Below are 17,933 nucleotides of genomic sequence, written 5' to 3' on the forward strand. Positions count from 1 at the left end.
ACATTTTGAGAGCTTCGATTTCTAACACAATAAACAATCTTTGCAAGTCTATATGCATGTAGGTATATTAGGAGATGGTGATAACTTGTGTGTAAAATGTGGGATGTAACGTTTAGAGACAAGTCTACCATTTTGTGTTCTGTAATTGGCTTCGGTGAAGAGCTATTTCTAGCTGAAGTTCTTCCTTTGACTTTTGCTTACTTAGGTATTTCCACTTGACGGTGAACTGGCTGGCACTTGATGCAAGCACTTGTGACATATTACGTCCGAGCCAAAATGGCTTGTCCTTTCTCTCTCGCACACTGCAGGTTTCCAGTCCCCATGCATAAACTACCAAGAGTTTGCAGATTCCTATTACAATTAGACGATGACAACTGACATCTTGTGAATACTATACCATTTACCAAGTCATTTTCTGTGTCTTTTTTTGTTCTTCTAAAGCAAACAAACAAAAGCGCGCACAAAAAAAGGAACTATCAACAGCAAAGAACCTAAACAGGACCTGGGGGCAGATGAAGAGGGGGGGAAAAATCATTTTGTACAAAGTGCAGTTTAATGGTTAGACAGATTCTTGATGTCTACCACATAAGTATGCATCTAAACAATACATCCTTAATTAGCAGAGGTATTTTTAGTAGTTTGGAGGTTGGTGTAATTGCAGTTTGCATTGTTTCTCATTGATAAGATGCATGTCATAACCCTGATGATGGTTGTGTCACTGCCAAATGTTTGTAGGCCATCAATTCAAATTAAGTTAGCAGAGGGAATTTATAGATCTATGAAAAACAAGCACTGGAGGCTGGATGTATTACAGATGTGAGGTGGTTGATTGGAAGCTGTATGTAGCAGAGTCCTTCTGAATTTTTGCCACCACAAAGTTCTTTTCTTTAGAAAAATTATGGAAAATTCTTAAATCAGTGCATCCTGTTTCAAGAGTAAGTAGTTAGGAAGTATGAGAAACTGTGTATCTTATAAATACTATGTAAGTAACTGTTCTGATATGATGTTTGCTGCACGAGTGCCAGGGTTAACTTCAACAGGAGGAAATGACGTCTGTAACAATTTCAACTATAACCTCATAAAAGTACATTATGGATAAAAGATGTACATAAAATCCAAAATCAATAATATCTAATTGTGCTTTTCTTTTTACAATTACTTTCACAGGACTGAGGTCGGTAGTTCTCTCTGGGGAACTGTTCTAAATATGCTTGCAAAGCAAAAATCAAAATAAAACAAACTTCTCATCCTCCCCAAAACTTACCCCTCTATTCTTCTAGAGTTAGACATAGAGTAGGAATAGAAGAGCTCATCTTGTCTTCTGCCGCCTTCACCAAATAGATGTCATTTCAAGTTACCATAATGTGCAGTGTACTATGGGGTACCAAAGATGTACTCAACACAAATGATGATATGTAATGGACACTGTCTTTTTATTGCAATGAGAAGAGTCTTCTATGTGAGCAGAATAGCATGTGCTGGTCACCAGTGGAGTTGTTCGTGTTGAGAAACGCTAAAAATCGTTGGGTTTATTTTTTTCAGTTAAAATCGAAATAGCAGTCTCTGAATGTTTGTTTTGTAGCTTCTTGTTCATTCTTTTTCTTGATGATGCTATTCTTTGATATTAAGGCTTTTCTGAAGAGACTGGAAGCAGTGAAACCAACAGCTGGTATGAGACGTTCTGAGCAATTGATGGACTATCAGCGCCAGATGAGTTATCTAAGTTCTTCACCATCTGTAAAAAGAGGAAAGTCTCCTTTCAGCCAGCTTAGCCCTTCTAGTAAGTACTCTGAAGTTGCAGATTCTAGCATTTCTTTACAGGTGTTTCTCTCATTCATAATTCAGAATTATGAGGCATTTATTATTAAGAAAAGCAAATAAGTGTTTTTCTGATACAGAGGTCATTAAATTGATATTGTTAATTATACCAAAAATACGGTGACTGTGTGAATTGTTTATTTACCATTCTAAATTTCTAATAAATCACCTTGCTAATAATCTTTGCCAAGAAGGTGAAAAAAATCACCGTTGTAAAAAATAGTAATAATAATAAATAAATTTCAATTTGCCAGTGCTTTTTATTGAAAGGACAAAGCAAAAAAAAAAGGTTCAAATTCTTATTTAGAAAATGTAAATCTACTGATAGTAGCTTTGCTTCTCTTAGAAATTGTGTGTGTAGTATTTGGAAGTAGGTCATGTTTCCTCATGGATCCATCCCTATGTCAGGTTAAAGAACCACTGCACTATGGCATGTGCTTGAATTTTTTGTTCTGACTATTTACAAACAACTCACAATGTTGGTTTTGGATTCAACTTAGTGAGTGAGTGTTTTGTTTTTCTGGAAACTGTGGTAGTGATTTTTACAGTAATAATACACCATGAAGTTTTCTGATATACCCAGCATAAGCGTTCTTACTCTTTTTTTTTTTTCCTTGTGTGTGTTAACAGGAGGCACTTCAAGAGCATCCACTGTACCAAGTACAATGAGCCAGAAGACTGAAAAAAACACTTCTGACCCATCTGGTGGGGCATTACAGAGACCTAAGCCCACTAATGTTCGTGCTGCTTGGTTATAAGCGCGTGCTATGCCTCACATTCTGAGATGTTCCTCAGATTTCTATTTTTAGTGCTTTTGTAAATTCTATGTGCAAAAATATTCTCTGCATTGTTTAGTGATTAAAAATGCATTGTATATGATATAATTTCATATAAAATTGTTTTATGCAAACACTTTCACTTCAGTCAGTGTTTCCTGCAAGAGGAAGTATTTATGAAAGAGAGGTATTTAAACATACAGTAGAAATCATTAATTATTATTTTATTGTCCAATTATAAGTGGAATTTGTATCCGTGATGTGGAAGGACAGAATTGCTACACTATAGGACTTAATTCCTAGATTGTCGCTTTTCATCCTGGCTTTAGGTAAGTCTTCTGAACTTTTAGGTCATGTTCATATGACTGAAAGAATCTTCCTCTTACAGCAGCATAACGGGATGAAAAGCGGATTGTATATTCCTGCATGGTTAATTAGAATACCGAGGCTGCAGAAGGTGTTGTTCTCCTGTGGTTGCAGATCACTCAAGGTGATGACCGTTTGTTTTGTACTCAAGACTGTGTCTCTTCCAGAGAATTTTAGAAGTTGTATTGGGACCTTTGCGTAGGAAAGAAGCATCTGATGATATTTGAACACCACTGGGTAACAGAGACTGAAGTTTGAAATGAAAAACAGTTTCAGAGTGACTCTTAGAGTCAGTTTTAGATACTTCTCAAGCTAGAGAACAGTAAGCAAAGGAAATATTTCATGGCCCTTCTTTTGCAGACCCTTGCCCTTCTCAGTGGGGAGATAAAAGCTTGAGCTGCAGGAAGCTTCAACATCTGCTTTTGAAAGCAACTGTTAATCACCATTTGAAAAAAAAATGTTGAAAACAAAAAATCTTATGCTTCTTAACCTATTTTTAATGTTATGCACATACCAAATATTTGTAGTAGCGTCAGGCTTCCTTATCAAACATCCATGTATAAGGGGAACAAAGTTTAATGCTGTTGGCAAGTAGTACATAATAGGCTTTATTTCTATACATGAAGGCAAACTTTTAGTGAGCTTATTTTGTAGGACTGTAGTCTTATAAAGAGCATAAATTATGATGCCAGTGTCCATGGATATTGTTGGAACCCTGCTTGCTTACCCAGCATCTTCCCAGGAGAGATGCAGGAAATCTTTGTGTTATATATAAGGAAAAAAGCTGTATTCAATAATGCCAGGTCTTGGCCTTACAAAAAAAAAAAATAATAATAATTTGTCACTCTTTGCTCATGCTTGCATGAGAGCTTCAGCTTTCAGTTATTCTGCATTGTAATAGGCTTTTCGCTTGGTCCTGTATGACAGTTTGGCAGAGCTTCTGCACCTGGTGATCTGCAGATCAAATTTAGCTGTTTGACAATATATGAAGTCTTAATTTTAAGCAGCATTGTGGCAAACAGATTTTATTACAATTATTATTCATTGATAGGGACTGTAAGGCATTTTTTTGCATAGTGCTGCTGTATTTATTTGTACTCTTGTGCTAATTAAAATTATTCATTATTTAAAGATTTTTGTCCTTGAATGTGAATAACAGAGTTTAAATACTTCTGAATGTTCATATAATAATTCTCTTCTGTAAAAGAATTCACAAAACAGATTACTTCTAATCGCTGCTTCTTATCTTATTTAACTTTGGTATGAAATACTGTCAATTTTATATGTCATTTTTGTAAACCATAAGAAATAAAATATTTAACATGAAGTGTTTGTCAATGCAGTGACTTCTTGAAGAATTTGACGTTTGATACTAAATTGCAAAGGATGTCACTGGAGCAATGCTTCCTACTACCTGTAGTCAGGGAAAATGCAAAGAATCATTTTATTCATTGATACATTTTTCTTGTTAGTGACTGGTGCAGTGGGGTGGTTTTTGCTTTAAATAAGCCATATTGACAGTCTTCATTAAATTAGATAATTTCATCAAGATTTTTATGGCAACAAATTCTACTTCTGGTAGACTTATTTCTGTGTTTGTTTTTTTCCTGTAAGTTGTCACTTTGTTTTTTTCTGCCTTTTTTTCCCCCTCCAGAAGATTTCTTCAAACAAAATGCAAACTGTTTCTCTTCCTACTTAAAGCAAGCCACCACGCTGAGTTGACATAGTTTCAGATGGAGACCAATTTCCTTGCTGAAGTGACAAGGTACTCATTTTGAGTGACAACACTGGAGCATTGATTTCACTGCAGTGAGAAATGGACTGTGGTGCCTCTGTTACGTTTCTGTTCTGGAGGTGTCTATGCTTCATTGTGGGCTGCCTTTCTTCCAGGAACTGGGTTCTGCTGTGTAGCCCTTCTGCAGCACCGAAGGCCTTAATGAAGGTCCTAGCTGAGATTGGCTATATGAGAAGAACAGGGAGCGATGATGTATTCCTGCATGGATAGCTGAAATAGGAAGGGCGTTTTCCCAAGCAGACTGCTGAATCCTTTAGAATTCTATTTTAATTCCAGTGAATCCAAGAGATTTGAGCTAAACTGGTAGAATCACACAAGGCCATTTCTCATACAGAGTTTACGGGCTTTCCTCTGTGCCACAGCCTGTCTTCTAGTAGACTGTTTGTAGGCTTTACTGAAGAACCTGAGGCATCTCTGCTATTATCCCCTCACTCAGATGAGCATTTGTCTCACTGTCCCAAATCAAATGGCTAGCTACCTTTTATGTCATCTCCTATGGCGTATGCAGACTTAGCACTGGACTGTGTTTTCCTGATTGTCAACTACTGAGTTTCAGGATAAACCCCTGTAAAAAGCCTTGAGACTTCTCCTTTTAACAGATCGCTGGTAACACTTTAATCTGAGTGTTTTTCCTTGTTCTCACTGGTCAATAGACAAAAATAGCCTCCTGCCTGCCCAATCTGGGCAGCTCATTCAGTCACCTGGCAGATGAGAGCTTCTGCTTTTCTCTGGAGCCTAGTCTGCACATCAGTGTGGTAGAGATCAAGGCAGTGAGGTCACTTATATCAACCCTTCTAGAACCTGCATCATATGCAGGTGATGACGGGTATTTCCACTGTGATATATCAGCAAGCCAGATGGTGAGGGGTATAAAAGGGAAATGGTTTATTTTCTTATTCTTACGCAGGGAAATGGATTATTTTGTGGATCTGGTATGCTGCACCTGATGCTCAATCTGTAGTGTCTGCCTGCTCAAAGTCTTGAGCAAAATAGCGGATAAAGCATGTCACTTGCATGTCACTTCCACCTGGTGAGTGAGAAGTCCAGAGCTGTCTTCCAGGACTGAGACTGTTTGAGGTCAGCTTCATGTTTCATTATACCAGCAAGGATTGCTGATGTTCGTGATGCGGTTCTGGTTTGTCTTCAGGATACGTGGTTCTAATCCCTTGGTCAGGTAAGCTTCTATACACCTCCTGGTAACTTTCCACCTGGCCAAAATGAGACAGCATTTGCCAACAGTGATCCTTGCAGCTGTGTCACTTCTTGTTCTAGGACCACTTGTGTTATTCACCTAAAATGCCATTCTTTATTATGTTGCAAGCTCTGATGTATGGAAAATCGTTGATCGTTGTTCTCTCCACTGTGTTAAGTGGTGAGAGCTTGAGGCAAAAAAAAAAAAGTCTCAGTTCTCCCCACAGTGCCTCTTAAAACTAGAGTATGCTATTGAGAGAGTTTTCTTGTTTAAAAGGTCAGAAAGGTCAGACAGGGCTGAGATTTCCCCACCTGGGGCACGAGCAGGAAAATGTGCTTTGATGCTTCTCTCCCTTGTATCCTAGGTTGGTTAGTGAGGCTCTGTCTGAGATTATCCTGGTAAAAGTAACTGGCATCCCAGCACATTATTTTCTGGTTTTTGAATTACTTTGCAGGTTGTATGGAGTTTTTTCTTCCTTCTGCTCTGCCCCTCAGCATGCCTTAAACTCTTCTGTTTGTTCTTTGTTTTTAAGAACTGAGGGCTGCTCCTTCCATAACAAATGTAGGGCAGAGAGTAGAGGTCTTCACCTTCGGAAAGGTAGGGAAGAGTCTATCTGTGGTCGTAAATTCTTCCCTTCGCTCTCTGCAGTCCCACTCTCTGTGCTCTTCAGTGATGCTTATCCTTCAGAGCCAGCCTGAAGGTCCTACCTTGTTCTCATCCAAAAGATGCGTGTCTCGGTTCCCTCCCCAGGTAGCACGCTTTCTGGACTGAGGAGTACCGTATATGTCAGATGGCAGGTGGGCTTTGTCTTCCCGTATTACGAGAGTATATTAGCAGGCTATTCAGGACAGGCTTCCCTGTGTTCAAGTGTGAGATACAAGGGAAACAAGGGAATAGTGATTCTGATGGTGACTTTACAGTGCACCTGTCTGTGAGGTGCAAATGGATCGAGGCAGGGGTATTGTCTGTGGCCCAGGCTCATTTGACTGTAGTAGTAAAAAGACTCTGCAAAATAATCAACTTGCCTGCCAGCTTTACAGAGCTGGTGCCTGGATTTTTAGTTTAAACTTTCAGCGAGTGTTAAGCCAAGTGCCATGCACATACATCGGTGCTGCTCTCAGGGGAATGGCTATTTAATTGACAGTTTTGAGCTCGTACATGAAGTATCTTAGTGGAAAGTACTGCCTGTGATCTGCCACAGCCTGTGTATATGCATAAGCATGTAAGCAGAAATAAGGAGCTTTTTGCCTGTGTTTTCATAATGTATTATTTTACCTACTGTCTCTTCCCCCAGTGCGATTTTCCTGTATCGGTGTTCCTCGCTTTCCTTTTTAATAGCTTTCACTTTCCCTTTGTTTATGCCATTTGATTTTTTCCGGAATATTCCAGAATATATATTTTTTCAATCATTATTTTATTTAGACCCATCTGAAATTTCTTTTGCTTCCTCTTAATTCTTTCGTTAGTCATTCACGCATAAAATTGCCCCCAAAATGTGGTACCTTTTTATATTACAGTTTGACATTGCTTTTGGTATTGTTGTAGCCAACTAGGATCGTCTCTAAAACATCCAAAAGCCATAAGCAACCTTGTCAGTGAGGTAAATGAGAAATGAATGGCTACAGTGTGTTTGCAGGCTTTCTCATAAGGAACCATTAGGAATGTGTGGAGGAAGGAGAAAAGGAAGAGAAAGGGCAGAAGCAAGCAGGTAAAGGTCTCTAAGACTACTGCAGTAAGCACCTGGATTTTCTTCACAATCATATGGTTCAATAGGTTGCAACCCTGGTTATTTACTACCAGGAAGAAAACATACCACATATCTAAAGAAGCGTTTAGATGTTGACCATGAGAGAAGGGAGAAGAAAAGACTAAACCAGATTTAAAGAGGCACTGATCCTCATAGGAGGAAAAGAAAGGAAAAAAAGAGAACAGAGCAGAAGCCTACAAGTTCAAGGAAGAAGTTGTCTCCCTACGTCGAAAACTGTGATTTAAGCAAAGAAGCTGAAATACATCAGACCTCATCCAACATGCACACTTCCTTTGTGTGAGCAATCAAAAGTGATTGCTACCTGTTTAGGTAATTCAAAAATCAAAACTAATCTACAATTGTTGGACCAGTTGTTTCTATTCTTCATGTGGATAGATGTTGCCTCCGTATAATATTTAGTATCTCATTCCTGCTTTCAGGTAGAGCAGAGGTGCTGTTCTGAAGCTACAGCAAACACACTTAAACCATCACACTAAGTAACAGAGCTGGGACTACCTGCATCTGACAAGAAATTAATTTCAAATAGAGGAAAGGGAAAATTGGATGCCAAAGCACAGAACCTGGAACTAATCAAAGATATGAATCCTGTAGCATTCCATTTTCTTCTACTTACAAAACTCATCTGACTAGTCAATTATGACTCTTCATAGAGTATCCCTGCGGTGGTCCTATGATAGTAATGTCCAATATTAACCAAGGTAGAGTGCACAAATACATTTTGGGAGGACTTGTTCCCTTTAAACTCTAAAGTCAGCTATTTTCACAGTAAGGGATAATATTCTTTGCATTATGTTGCTTTTGCATATTGAATTGCTCCAGCTTTCACGCGCACAAGCAATGCTTGTATAGCAAGAATACCATTAGATACCATGAGATGCTCAAGGAAAGGCAGCTTACAGCAGTTATGGTACCTGCAGGAACATCCCACTTCATGCTGTGATAACACCTTCACTAGAACAGTACTGCTCAGTCATCACTGCTCAGTCATCAGTTCTACTAGTAACTGCATGGCCTTTTACCTTCCACTAGGTCTAGTGTGATTCCAACATTGTTTCCACCTTTTTTCCCTCCCCTAGGGTACTGTGATAGACACTCCAGAACCTTGTCAAAAAAACCACCTCGGGATACCTCACTTTTGCACATGAAGTAAAAGATGTAGCTGAAATAAACTATTTAACTGAAAGACTATGCAAGTGTTAAGTCTTACTGCTTAAGTCTTACTGCTTTTCTGAGGTGGATACATAGACTACATATAAACAAATGTTAACTGAATCACTGAGCTAGCAACAACTCACTTGCCTTCCTTTGCCCCATTAGACAGCCTGTTCTTCATTGGATTCACAACAATCCAGCATCTGAAGTTTAAAAACTCTGTATGGGGCATGTTCTGATCTCCCTGGTAATTAATATCTCAAGTTGTTAACTAAACTGTTAGTGAAATAATTTGGAAGTACTCCATTATAGAACACTTTTTTGAGTAAAAAAAAAAGCATCAATGACTTGACTATGAACCAAGAACAATTCATCTACATTGCCCTCTCTTAAAGTATCAAAGCAGCTAAGGCCAGCTGGTAGTTTAATCTATGTGACAAGTGGCTGCAGCATCCTCAAGCTTAACTTCCTTAGAATGGTTAGTGGTAATTCTAATAGCAAACCTACCTACTTAAAGCTCTGTTGGAAAACTTCCAAGAAAGTTGGCCAGTACCAAGCAATCATTACTAGTGTGCTGATTAGCACACCACCTTAAAGAACATGGTTGCAGTGTGTTCAGTGTACTGAAAACAACAGGAAGAGTTCATGAATATATTAATTTATTTCATGAGTTCAGTTTTAGTTCAATTGAACATCAGAGTAGACAACTTTTTGCTTTGTGAAGATATAGGGCATTTTTGACACAGTATTTCCACCTTCTACAAAGTATGTTTTAAAAAACATCATTATGGTCTCGACCATATAACTTGTCAGTGAAGAAGCTGGAGTTATAAACTCACAGACTAGTGTTTTAATATAGCTTATATTTCCAGAAATTCTTTATACTTAATATCAGATCAAAAATACAGCTTCAAAAGAAAACATTTTATTCCATGTCATACATGTCATAGTGCTGTTGGGTAGCTAGAGACATTACTTAGTAAACTAGGTATTTCTGAAGATCTCATTAAGAGTTCACATTATTAGATTTTAAGCTAGGTGTAGAACACCAAAGTCTTGTGCATAGACAAAGTGCATTACCCGGAATTTGGAGGGGTATTAAATATATACACAGGTTCCAATACAAATGTTAAGAGAAATTTTCGTACAAAATGCAACTGTGCTGTAGTGGACAAATTTTAAATAAATGCCTCCTCATCTCAAACAGATATCCTATTCATAACTTTCATTCTCAGTTTCCCTAGGAAATATTTTGTTGTCCATTACATCACAACAATTTTTAAAAAAGTTGATTGAGAACAATTGAACTAATTATGATGTTATGTTTTAGACATATTTCTTGATTTCATCATAAAGTACTAATACAAAAGCTCCGCCCATGCCTCTCAACACATTCGACCAGGCACCTTTGAAGAACGCTTTCGATCCTTCATCTTTAGCTATCTTCTTCCAACAATCAATTGTGCCCTTGTACATAATATCAGCTGTGGAAACAAACAAATGTCAGAAGGCAGAGTCCATTTCAACTTCCCTATATTTTTAAAATAAAGAAATAAGTAAAGCATAACCAAGAATTTGAAATTAAGTGCTTAGTTTAGGAACCATCATTTTAATTTGCCACAGGAAAATCAAAACAAATCAACTCTCAACCTCTTAAATGAATACCATAGAAATAACCCACAATGCCCTTCCTTTTTTTAATTAGGATTTCTATAAAAGGGTCATTGGTTTTCCGTAACAATATAACCCACACCTCCCATTACATCCCAATGAAGTGACACTTTCCAGTGCCAGACCACCACAGGAGCAGACTTATTCTTACCTCCCTTTCGGCCAGACTGCATCATCATCCTACGTCGCACGGTATCAAAAGGGTACGAAACCAGCCCTGCTACTGCCGTGACAGTCTGGGCAATCATCCAGCTCACTACGATATGCACATTCTTTGGGTCAGGCAACATACCTGTCATCAGGAACAAACGATGAGAGTCAACACAGAGGGAAAGGTCGGTGGGAAAGAGGACTGTGGAAGGAACCATCACCCACCAACCCCAGGAGTTGCTCAACCTAAACAACAGGAACATGCCTACAACTTCTCCCTTTGTCCATATTTGACCATGAACAGGTGCAATGAGTGAAATGAGCTTATATGATTGTTGGATTTTGTGATATAGAGCCTACTTCGTGCTCCTGACCTCTCTTGGAGAACCTCTCCTTGTGTCATGAAGTACAAGGAGCAACAAGCCATCTGTACAAGCCTTAAGAAAACAGAAGGAAGAAGAGAGAAACTATAAGGTGTCTGGAAACACACTGCAAACCCATGGCTTCTGCTCAGAGCAGCAAGTTGAGGAAAGCAGAAATGCATTTCAGAAACACCTGCGCTTATTCCAGCAATAGCAACCTGAACTGGTACTAAGCCAAGCCCTGCTTGTCCTCACAGGGCAGCGTGCCCTCGTGGGCCTTTATTTGTCGGATCTTCCCTCGTGTTCACCGATCCATCCACTTCTTACCCTTGGCCGTGTCATAAACCCCAAAATAGGCTGCTCTGTAGATGATGATGCCCTGGACAGACACACTGAATCCTTGGTACAGGCCCTTCAAGCCATCGGACTTGAAGATCTTGACAATGCAGTCGCCCAGCCCCGTGAACTCCCTCTCGCTCGCTCCTTTGCCCACATCAGCCGCCAGCCGGGTCCGGGCGAAATCCAGCGGGTAGACGAAGCAGAGGGAGGTGGCACCCGCGGCGCCCCCGGACGCCAGGTTCCCAGCGAAGTAGCGCCAGAACTGCTTGTGCCTGTCCACTCCCCCCAGGAAGATCTGCTTGTACTTGTCCTTGAAGGCGAAGTTGAGGGCCTGGGTGGGGAAGTAGCGGATGACGTTGGCCAGGTTGCCCCTCCAGAAGGAGATGATGCCTTGCTCCTTGGGGATGCGGACGATGCAGTCGATGATGCCCTTGTACTGCTTCTCCGCCGTGATCTGTTTGCTGGCGTGCTGGACCTGGACGGAGGAAGAGGAGGAGGAGGGGAGGGAGGGCAGAGAGAAGGACACAGCACCGGTCACCCCGCGCCACGGCCGGCCCAAGGGCAGCGACACCGCCGCCTGGCCCGGCTCCCGCTGCCCCGGGCAGCTCCCGCGTAACCGGAGCCGGCCGAGCACCTGCCCTTATTTAGACACGCCGGGACAAGCCGAGCCGGGACGAGCCGAGCCGGGACGAGCCGTGCTGTGCCGGCACCCACCTGCATGGCCACACCGCCGGGACCCCCCCCTTCCACCACCACCGCCGCCGCCACCCCCAAGGGCAGCCGGCGCCCCCCGAGCCCGCTCACCTGCAGCAGCAGCTTCACCCTCTCGATGGGGGCGACGGCCGTCTTGGAGATGGCGGCAGCGACCCCCCCGGCCAAAAAGTCCTTGAGGAAGCTGAGCGCTTGGTCACCCATCTCGGCAGCCGGTCCGTCACCCCCCGCCCGGAGACAGCCCGCGAGGCGCCCACCTCCCCGCCCGGCCGGCCAAATGGCCCGCGGCCCCGCGCCGCCCCCCTTATAGCCCGCGGCCTCTCGCGATAGGAGGAGGTGTCCCCCCGGGGCGCGCCCATTGGCCGCGACCCCCCGGCGGCCAACCCCCGCCGGGGGGCGCGAGGCGGCGCCGCCATGTTCCCCCCCTCGGCGCGGCGAGGGCCGGCGGGCTCGGGACGTTTAAAGGGCAAATTAAAGTTATCTGGTGGCTGCCCGGGACGCGGCGCCAGAGCATGTGCCTGCAGTATTAATAGCTCCGGGAGGCACCGCAGGGGCCGGGGGGCCTGGCAGGGACACCGCAGTTAACCGTTTCGCAGAAGCAGGACGCAACCAGCTCGGTGGATAAAGTCAATTTGAAGAAGCAAAAGCGCTTTGAGCGTTGACTTCGTGTGGGGGTTCACACCTCCCTCTTGTCACGTCCTCCCACAGAGGTGGCCCATGGGCTGCACAGACCCCTCAGAAGGCGGCATGGTGCTGTGCGGGTGCTCAGACACATCAGGAGCCAGAAACTGGAGTGTCCTCCCTGAGGTGAGGACATGGACAGCTCCTTTCTATTCAATACCCTTCATCAGCCTGCCGGCCTCGAGGTCTTTCAATATCCCTGCGTGCCCCAGGGCCCGGCTTTCCCATAGAGGGGACAGCGTGCCCTCCTGCATCATGCCCTCGTTTCAGCCTGGCAAGGTCAGAGCTGCCACAGGAGCCGCAGCCGGTCACCTCCAGAGCGCGGAGGGAAGGGACTCCAGGAGGCACGTGCCCTGCAATGCTCGAGTTGCTTGGCTCATGCCAGTTGGGAAAGATCAGTAAAGGCTGTAGTGAAACCCTGCCTTCATTCAACACCCAGCACACAGTGAAGTGCACCGGTCCCAAATGAATATTACATGCCTTCCTCGTTACTTTCCAGGCTTCTCCTGTGTTCTTTCTAGCTGGCACCCCTAAGAGCTTGTAGTTCCCTGTTGGGTGACTTCGTTGCATGGAATACTTACATAAAAGCCTTACATACACAAAATACTTACATGCAAATTGTACTGATGAGTTTGCCCTAAAAAGGCATTTGGATGTCTTGTAGGACAATGTTTTGCTGAGGAATGCTGGGGGCAATAAGGTCAGCTTTAATCTGGTAATATAGTATCAATAATGGAAATAGGATTCATCTTAATGTAGGTGCTAAAAGATCGGCCATTCCACGAACAGACATTCCCTTCAGGACAGCAAATCTCTTCTTGCTGACGTGTATGTTAGCACGAGTCAGTAAGGCTGTAAATTTGATCCGCAGGCTCTCTTGCCCTCTGCTGCTCTTGGGTCTGTTGAGGTAGAGGTCTTTTCTCATGAACCTCAACTCTGGGAAACCGACAACAGCTGTAACATCCCAGAGTACCCTTTGCACCTTAGCTACCAAGAGCAGATGGAGTCCTTTTCCTGCTTCTAAGAAATGGAAAGAGAGGTCGCCTCAAGAGACCTTTTTCTCGATCAAGGACTGAAAGCGGGTACGAGCAGGAAGCCTAAAATTAGAGTGTGAGTTGAGGGGTTTATTGTTTAACATATGTAGCTACCTGCTGCTCTTGACCTTCCCTTTTTCTTCCTCGTACTTCACTCACCAAATCTAGCGTCTCCTTTTCACAGGAAAGTAAATATCCCTTTAACATCTCAGGGTTTCTGCTGCGGGTTTCATGCAGCCCCACGGGATGGCAGTGCTCACAGCTGCTGCCTGGCTGTCTGTCCTGCTGAGGTCTCCTCAGTGTGTGCAGCCAGGTGTGTGCCAGTGCCCTGCTGGCAGCAGGGTGACAGTGGGTGACAGCAGCGTGGTACTGGGGAGGATATGGAGGGAGGATCTGGAGCAAGACTACACAGGAGGGAAGGTGTTTTACCCGCTTCTCCTCAACATTAACATAATTCCAGTTGGTTTTTGAAGTTCTTGTTATACATCACCATCCCATTCCACGGAAGCTCTTTAGTTTGATATATATTTCTGTAGCAGTGATGCTCTTGACCCACAGCTGCACAGCAATGCACTGAAAGTGAATAGTCACTTTTTCTGCTTCTGGTCTCCTTTCCCAGAACCCCGATGCCTAGTTTCAAGGGGCACTCAGCTCTTAAGCTGTGTTATCAGTGTTAAAAGCAGGGCTAGACCAGGGCATGTGCCTGCTGCTCTGCCTGGTTTCTTTCATTTGTTTTTTGTTCCAAAATTCCTGTTTTGGATCTTCCCCATGTATGACAATCAATCTTTTTTATACTACCTCTGGTAGGAAATCAAATGTGCTCTGTAAAGGACTTTTCGCTAACAACACCAGCACCACCAAGCAAGGATAAGGATTTCTACTATCTGGAAATGTCAAATGTCATAAAAAAAAATAAATAAATAAATGAAAGGAGCTTGTTTTTTCATGGAATTAGTTGGTGTTTAGTGCTCTGATATTTTTACCCTTTTTCCATAGAGTAATGGTTAAGTGGCTGAGTTTGTGGATGCTCTGTGCTGCTGACAGCATAAAGACACTGGAATTTGTTCCTAAAATTTTGAGCTAAAAATAGTAACCCAGATCTACATTTTCAAAAGAGATTAGTGACTGCATTGTGCTTTGATGTGTGAACAGCCAGCTCGAAACACTACAGGAGATCAACTTTCACTAAATATTGTGTGCCCTTCTTTAGTTGTATTGCTGAAACACTAGGAACCCTAGCTCTGAGGCTAGGCCAGACCCAAAATAAAAAAGCGTTTTCTCAGAAGTCAGCAGTCTCGGTCTGACAGCAGACACAAGAGGGAGCACAAGGAAGCTGTAAAACCACGCTGACCCCCAGCGCAGGCAGCGGTGTGTGGACAGTTTGTTGGCAAGGTCCCAAGAAGGTGGCTCTGTTTTGTTTTGTTTTGTTTTGTTTTGTTTTGTTTTCAGGAAAGATTTGTGGTGTTCCCGTAAACTCTCTGTGTAAAAGAGTCGTTTATGTTTGTGGTCAGTTCCTCCTAATTAAGAGGAAAAGCATGGGAGAAAGCACACGAGTGACAGTTTGAAAATGCATAATGAAGACTAATTTTGTGGTCTGACTGGTCCAGTCTGATATGTGAAACTCTAGGAAGATATTCCGGTCAGAGATCGATACTCAATGATAGGCTTAGAGAGTGATCCATGGTGACGATGAATGAAGGCAGCAGGAAGGATGGAGAACGGGAAAAGATTAAAATCTCTTGGTTTTATTCACACTGAGGAGGTGCCTCATAGACTCCTCAGGTTTTCAGGCAGAGATCAGAGAAGATCGCGTTGAAACAGAAAAGTTTCATCTGAATTATCACAGTAGGAATAATAGCTCAGTTCATGCTCCAGGAGGAGATGAAAATTAAAAATATACAGGGAAGAGGCACAAAACAATATCAGATGTCCTCGGAGACAGTGGAAGCAGCAGACGCAGCAAGTTGTCTTAAAATAGAGATTTTACAAGAGAGTAAGACAGCCCAAAGAGGCCAAATGGGAATGAGAGCTGAGGAAAAATAACAGAGCATTAAAAGTGGTGAAAAGCAGCCAGGTCTTCAGTTACACTGGAAAAGTAGAAGAAAAAGTGAGGAGGATGGCACAACTGGAAGGGGAGACATTTAGATGTTCTTGGAGGAAGCAAACCTGATCATGGGCTGGCCAGGAAAATGAAGCAGAAGGCAGACTGAGGTATGTGCATGACAACCTGACTTCATACTTCAGGACACAGGAACGGAGAGCAAAAAGCAGAGAGAATCTACAGTCAGATCTGTGCTGGAGAAGAAAGATGGGGCGGAAGGAAGAGGACTGAGATTATATGACGTCATATCAAGCTGATGAAATGAAAATCATATAAAAAAAAAAAACACAAATGAGAGGACATGAGAAAATACATAGCAGGCAAGGAATGAGGTCAGGGAAGGATGGGGCAACAGAGATTTGAAACAGCAATGGCTGCTGCTAACCACATCGATGGGATGGCCCTCTCAGGGAGTGGGACACCGAGTGATGAGTGCAGAGTAAATGATCAGGCCAGGGCAAGGAAAAATGGGGGTGTCTGCTATATGGTGTCGGCAAGGACATCAGCATGGAACCTGAAGCTTCATGAGGATGTGTGAGAAGTTGTGAGGAAGGCAAGAGAGGCAGCTGAAATTGCAAAGGAAAGCTTATAAAGAGTTGCAGAGTGGCCAGCTGACAGTTCTTCGGAGGGGAGATGAGCGGAGGTATTGCTCAAAAGAAGACAAAAGAGTGATGAGGATGGTGGGGAAGTTGGACTGGGAGCACCCCAAGCGTGAGAGTGAGGGATGGATTGGGAAATGGAAGTCCTTGTAGGAGACTGGAGCTGCAGAGGAAGAGCTGGGGTGGTATCCAGGATGTGTGGACAATGAAATGTAAGGGGCCTGTAAGAAATATTTAAAGTGTGTCTTCTAGCAGCAGCAAGGAAAGAGAAGGAAGGGGAGTGCAATGGCCAGGACAGAGCAAGAAGGCAAGGAGGGCTGGCTGAGCAATGCTAAGGGCTGGAGAGAGTGGGGCTGGAGAGACGGACATGCAGCAAATGTCACTAAAGGTAAAAAGGCAGAGTAAGAGGTAAGGTTCAGATCTGGGCCTCAGGAAGGGTCGTTTAAGAAACAAGGAGCAGCTGAAGGAAGAAAAGGAACATAGAAGTCAGTGTTTACTCTGAAATTAATTTCACCTGTATGACTGTATAATAAAATATGTGATATGTTGTAGACAAGGAGCATAACAATATTGCTTAGATTCAGAATGTAGGTAATTTTTCCCTAGAGGTCTCAACGTACCTTGAAAACAAAAATTGTGTTTCATGTTACAGGTATGCGTTACAGTAAATAATTAATGGATGCTGTCATAAACATTTACAATACTTTAGAAAATCTATTCCTTGTTTGATCTGTAATGCATTCGTGCTACAAAGAAAATAGTACATATTCCAGATTATGGTAAACTCATTCATCAGAGGCATTGTGGACAGTTTCTATGTCATATGGATATAAGCAAGTTAACAATTTGTTAGACTTCATACTTGTTGATTTACTATTTATTAACTCTTTTTGTTTGGTAAGTATATATTTTGATATGAATAATTACTTCCTATCCTTGGACTACATTTGGGAAGAAAAGGCAAGGGAAACCAAAGTGACTTGCTCAAGGTCACTCTGTCAGCAAGTGGCAGAGTGAGGCATGAATGCAGGTTTCCTTATTTTGCCAGATTTCTTCTGTAAATGCTGTTTGTGTGTTGTTTTGTCTTTTTTTTTTACCCCTACCGTATTTTATTTTATTTTATTTTATTTTATTTTATTTTAAAGGCTCAGGATAACCCGCTGAAGTTGGAACTGAGCCTGAAGCAGAGGGAGTTTTGTCAGCAGTAGGATCAGCTTGCTGTCACAGTGTGTAACACAGCTTAAAGCTGAAGTGGATGAAGTAGGAGTCTGCTCAAATGCGTGTAAGTAGGTAGATGGGGAAATGCACATCCTGAAATCTGGTTTTGTATTTAAATAACCACTGTAACAAGGGTAACTTTGAACTGTAGTTTCCAATTTAATTATTTTTGCTTTATAAATTCTGCCTTCTGTCCGGTT

General features: G+C 42.5%; 2 protein-coding genes across 15 annotated transcripts in view; one reads left to right on the forward strand and one right to left on the reverse strand.

Annotated features, from left to right (window-relative positions):
• Positions 1 to 4,287, forward strand: part of CFAP97 (cilia and flagella associated protein 97) — a 29,634-nt gene extending 25,347 nt beyond the window's left edge. For all 14 annotated transcript variants that reach the window (XM_083834282.1, XM_083834280.1, XM_083834275.1 and 11 more), the window contains 2 exons: positions 1,630 to 1,780; positions 2,449 to 4,287. In XM_083834282.1, the coding sequence (XP_083690408.1) occupies positions 1,630 to 1,780; positions 2,449 to 2,576 (279 nt within the window). In that variant the 3' untranslated portion in view covers positions 2,577 to 4,287. The remainder of the gene's footprint in view (positions 1 to 1,629; positions 1,781 to 2,448) is intronic.
• A 5,222-nt stretch (positions 4,288 to 9,509) lies between these two features.
• On the reverse strand, positions 9,510 to 12,408 carry SLC25A4 (solute carrier family 25 member 4). The gene is made up of 4 exons (XM_083834324.1): positions 12,194 to 12,408; positions 11,378 to 11,864; positions 10,690 to 10,830; positions 9,510 to 10,351 (listed from the first exon to the last, which is right to left on the reverse strand). The coding sequence occupies exons 1-4, from the start codon at positions 12,302 to 12,304 to the stop codon at positions 10,194 to 10,196; spliced, it is 897 nt and encodes a 298-aa protein (XP_083690450.1). The 5' UTR covers positions 12,305 to 12,408; the 3' UTR covers positions 9,510 to 10,193.
• Positions 12,409 to 17,933: the final 5,525 nt, after the last annotated feature.

Source organism: Anser anser (genome assembly GCF_964211835.1).
Source record: "Anser anser genome assembly, chromosome: 4".
In the NCBI taxonomy this organism is placed as follows: domain Eukaryota; kingdom Metazoa; phylum Chordata; class Aves; order Anseriformes; family Anatidae; genus Anser; species Anser anser.

Coding starts and splice junctions, on each gene's coding strand:
- SLC25A4 (XM_083834324.1), bottom strand. CDS start 12,304: ATGGGTGACCAAGCGCTCAGCTTCCTCAAGGACTTTTTGGCCGGGGGG. Junction 11,865..12,193: donor GGGTGAAGCTGCTGCTGCAG/GTGAGCGGGCTC, acceptor TCCTCCGTCCAG/GTCCAGCACGCCAGCAAACA. Junction 10,831..11,377: donor GGTTTATGACACGGCCAAGG/GTAAGAAGTGGA, acceptor TCCTGATGACAG/GTATGTTGCCTGACCCAAAG.